The sequence below is a fragment of the Octopus bimaculoides genome, chromosome 15 (genome assembly GCF_001194135.2).
Source record: "Octopus bimaculoides isolate UCB-OBI-ISO-001 chromosome 15, ASM119413v2, whole genome shotgun sequence".
In the NCBI taxonomy this organism is placed as follows: domain Eukaryota; kingdom Metazoa; phylum Mollusca; class Cephalopoda; order Octopoda; family Octopodidae; genus Octopus; species Octopus bimaculoides.
Window position 1 is genome coordinate 15,135,459 of NC_068995.1, and position 4,980 is coordinate 15,140,438.

At 35.4% G+C, this 4,980-nt stretch overlaps 1 protein-coding gene across 2 annotated transcripts in view; it reads left to right on the forward strand.

The window, feature by feature from the left end:
- The window catches only part of LOC106876865 (protein YIPF3), a 35,178-nt gene that overhangs the window by 1,150 nt on the left and 29,048 nt on the right, over positions 1-4,980 (forward strand). For both annotated transcript variants that reach the window (XR_008265607.1, XM_014925604.2), the window contains exon 2: positions 3,556-3,637. Coding sequence is in view for 1 of the 2 variants with exons in the window: in XM_014925604.2 (XP_014781090.2) it covers positions 3,556-3,637 (82 nt within the window). In the remaining variant the exon portion in view is untranslated. The remainder of the gene's footprint in view (positions 1-3,555; positions 3,638-4,980) is intronic.

Consider the following 4,980-nt stretch of genomic DNA (forward strand, 5'->3'; position numbering starts at 1 on the left):
TAAGCATGCCATTCAGAAAGTGTCCGGACCGCATGTTGCCTATAACTTAATTAGAGTCTCATATGAAATATGGTCCAAACCAGGAAATAAGTTGAATCGTATAATAGACTCGCATCGCTGACTTATTGATAAATATTTAAGCAACAACGCCGTGATTTATTTTGTCCTCTTTTTTTTTTTTTCCTCCTGCAAGTCGAAACAAAAAATTATGATTTTCTTGTGTTTTCCCAAATAAATCTCTCTCAGAATCGACCGATCTGACAAAGTGCTTTAAACAAATTTAATATAATCAAAATCAAGTTAACCCCATTAGTTTATAGTGTCAGCAAAACAAGACAAGATTGATATAAATACGAAATGTTAGTTTCGGTTCTAAATACTATTCACATATTATTAACTTTTCAAGAAACATAATTATTGTAGATTCATCTTTTTTTTTACGTCGTTTTCCATCGTTCATATCATGTTTTTTCTGATTATTTAATTGTAATTAATTCTATTACGAAAATTAAACTTCACACATTAATGGGTTAATTCAACGATTCGTCCAAACCATTGCATATTTCTCAAACGCATTATCACATAAATTTTTTTTTTCCATTTTACTTGAAATGCCCTATTTTAATTTCCCTTTATAATGACATAAGTCCTTGAAGAATGTAGGTATTTTATAAATTCTGTGAGTCGATAATATTTCTAACTGACCACTAAGTTGTTGCGTATTCGTATTTCGTCCTATGTAGTATAGTTGGCTTTCATGGTCAAAACATGTTAAAGGAATTTTTATTAATTACAACTCGCTGGACAAAATGCTTAGAGACATTTCGTTTGCCTTTACGTACCGGGTTCAAATTCCACCAAGGTTGACTTTGCCTTTCATCTTTACGAGGTCGATAAAATAAGTACCGGTCAAGTACTGGGGTTTATGTCATCAACTTCTTCCTCCCCTTAAAAACTGCTGGTTCTGTGCTTTCTTCTTCTTCTTTTGATTAAATGAAGCTAATTGCCAAGTTGGCGTTTTGTCCCAGATTAGACCGCTAATCAAAAGCATTCCGATCTTTTATTCCGACAATATATGTAGAACTACGTTATTAGACGTCGCTTTATTAAACGGCAAAGGGGGATTTGCTTGCTGTTTCTAGCTGGTTACACGATATATTTATTGTTGGTTGTACATTGTAACGGACCGATCTCCAACAATATGAAAACAAAGCTAGTTTTCCAAACAGACAGAGGTGCGAAAATGGGTGGAAATTGAACATGCATTTTCATAGCATTCAATAAAAATCTGTAGTCCTGTTGTTTAACTCCAGTATTGATTATATCTTTAATCAAGAATTCCAGTAGTGACCATTGAGTCTTTTATTCTCAGTTTATCTAGAAAATTCATTCACCCTCATCATCATTGTTTTACGTGCTGGTGTGTGTTGGACTGGTCTTCTGAAGCTGTTTTTACGTGATGCCCGTCTTGTTGCCAACTATTTTGGTTGCGTCTTACATCACAGAGACAGTATAAGTATTCCAAAACCAGACTACACGCCCTGGAATAACCATGGCACTTTTTAAAGATATCTCTGGCAGATAGAATGATCGCAGCAGGCTCACCCTCTCCTTTGACTCAAAAACAGTAATGTGGATTTGTTTCGGACTTTTGTTAATGAATGAGAAAATTAAATGCATTAGGTCGTATTTTTTATTGAGAAAATAGAAGTCTGTAGAGCAGTGATTCCCAGCGTGGGGTATACGCCCCACCGGTGGGGCGTGGGATCCATTTTTTTTTTGTTTTCTAGTAGGACATGGAATTGTGGAAAAGATTTTTTCACAGCAAACATACTACACCTATACTCAACTTAGTCAAACCAACCACTCCAGCCATGCATACTGTGTGAAGATTGTCTGCTGCAGTATAGTGCTATTCTAATACCTTAGTGTGAATATTTCTTTAAGGAAAGTACGAGAAGTTGATATTCAGTACTTAATAAAAGAATTACCGGTAGATTCCTTTGTATTAAATAATTGTGATCAAATATTAAAAATAAAGTTGTTTTTTACCCCCATCAACCGGTGGGTCATACATTTACCTGGACAGCTATTGGGGGGAAATAAGTGGGGAAACACTGCTGTAGAGTCGATGTTATGCTTAAGGCTGCAGTTTAAAAAAAAACAAAAAAACACGAAGTTCAGATCCTACTGAGGTCGATTTTGCCTTTCAACCTTCTATGGACATTGATAAAATAAATCAGGAGGCAATGTGATTAACTATATCTCCCAAACAAGAAGAGAAAAAATGTGAGCTTGCGCCTGTACTAGAAATAAGTACATGTGTGATTGTACACAGCAATACGTGATTGCACACAGTATTACTTCATAGTGGAGAGTGTTAACCAGAGCATACAACTGTCTTCCTAGTTTTATTTTATTTATTCAAATCAGTGCTTCTCAAATGGTGTGTTGTATATTGTATCTAGGTGTCCTGAATTTTAAAAATATAATTTATGGTTTAAAAAAAAATCCTTACTAATACTTGAGTACCTCGAAAAACCTGTAATTCAAAATGTTGTTATACATTAGTAGATTTATTAAAAGGAGGCAAATAATGGTTTTCTATGTGTTTTTCTCTAAATTTTTAGATTAGTTTAACTTTGCATACAAAGTGCATCAGTAATATTTAATTCTCCATGTGATGTGCAGCCTTTTCGTGCGAATGTTTGTAATACATCATCAACATTTAACGTCTGCTTTCTATGCTGGCATGAGTTGGACGACTTGACAGGAACTGGCAAGGCTAGGGGCTGCAACAGATTCCATAGTATATTTTAGCTTGGTTTCTACAGCTGGATGCCCTTCCTAATGCCAACCACTCCACAGAGTGTATTGGGTGCTTTTTACATGGCACCAACACCCACACTAATGCTTTTTATGTGGTGCCTTGGTTTTAGGATCTCGATTCTGTAAAATGTCTACCACAAAATTGAATTGATATTTTTTGCAAGTTAACATTAAACTCTTTAATATTCAGATTACTCAATCAAATGTAATGTTTATTTAATCACATGGTTTTCAATTAATCATGCATTATCTCGTAGCTTTGAGATTCTGAGGATGTGATTGCTTATTTTTCAAATGACATTGTAAGATAGGTGTGAGAGGTTGAATCTTGCTGGCTTGACCTTAAAACAGGTAGAATATCTGGGCTGGACATGGCCCAATTAAACTTGACTTATTTTAGCAAAAATTTGTTCCAAACTCAACATTCATTAATAAAACATAGATTGGTGTATAAAATTGCTTTCCGCAGTTAAGGATAGTGAAATTTTGAGTGGATGTATCTGATTTCTGCAGTGAAAGAGTTAATTGAGGCTGACCTGGAGTCTGACAACAACAGTGACGCTATGGCTGTTTGAACATATGACTATATTCAGTTGTCTAATCCCTTAACTTTACAGTTATTGGGGAGGAGGGAAACCTTGAGAATGAATACATGAATAGGTTTGAAACTGTTTATGATTTAAAGTTTTACTGAGTAATCAATTATATGTTATGATTGTTTTTCAGAGTCAAACATCATCTGTGATAGATCTTGATGATATGGAAGTTATAGACAATGATGCTTCCGACTATGAGAGTGAATTCAGAGGTTGGTTTCCATGTTTGATTCTTTATCTTAAATTTTTTTTTTACATACAAAACAACCATCATCCCAGCATCCTTTGGGGTGTAATATAAGGATTAATTAGGCTTTAAAAAATTTTGTTTTTATTTTTGTCCTACCCATCTATCATAGCAATCAAATTTCTCTCAAATCAAACTTTGCCATCTTCAAAAACTAAGCAAAACATGGTGCTGCTTGAGATACACACTGCTTGAAGAAAAAGAAACGACTGTGTGGTCATCACTGAAGTGCCTTTTGCCAAAGGTGACTTGATGCTAGCTAAACAACAAAACAATAACTAATTGTAGATATTCCAAGAGGATCTAGTTCCTGTTTCTAATATCAGTTGAAGGATAATGTATAGAAGCAAATGTACAGCTGAAATACACAATATAATTGCCACCTTGCATTTGAATTAAATTCTCATGAGATAGTAGCCAACTATCCTATCCATGCATCCATTTTGCATTTAGGCTGGCAAAGATATTTAACTCTTACATAACTTAGTGGTTAGGATGTTAGGACAACGATTGTAAAGTTATGGTTTCAATTCCCAGATATTGTGTCTTTCAGCAAGGCACTTTATTTCATGTTCACTTGGTCAACTTGATGCTGGTGCAGTTCTCTCCCCTCTCTTCTGTCACATCCTGGATATCATACATGATCAAGGGTGGGAAGGTTGAGAGTGGGCATGGCTGCTTGTGACTGCATAGGCCAGTTCTCATTGGTCAGTTTTCAGTTGGCCTCTCTCTCTCTCTATATATATATATGTGTGTGTGTGTATGTATTTATGTATGACAAGTTTCTTTCAGTTTCCATCTATCAAATCCACTTGTAAGGATTTGCCATCTATAGTAACACATTGTGGGACTGAGTCTGAAACCATGGGGTTGGGGAGCAAACTTCTTACTACACAGCCATGCTTACACCTATCCAGGGATTTTTTTTCTTTTACTGTGTCGTCTTTTCATTATTTGATGACAGTAGAGTCATCTGACTTGAATAGAAGCTCTTTGTGTGTTGGTGTAGTTTCATGGATAGAAAATTTGTAACTCTGAGCCTTCTTACAAAAGAAAGGGATTCATTCTTGTAGTAAACGATAGAGCTAAGTTTTAAACTCTAGCAGTCAACAACTCTTAAATTCTGTCATATTCGCACAGAATATATTCTTTTATTCTTTTACTTGTTTCAGTCATTTGACTGCAGCCATGCTGGAGCACCGCCTTCGGGGGTTTCAGCTGAACGAATCGTCCCCAGGACTTACTTTTAAAGCCTAGTACTTATTGTGTTAGTCTCTTTTGCTGAAGCACTAAGTTATAAGGGGCGTA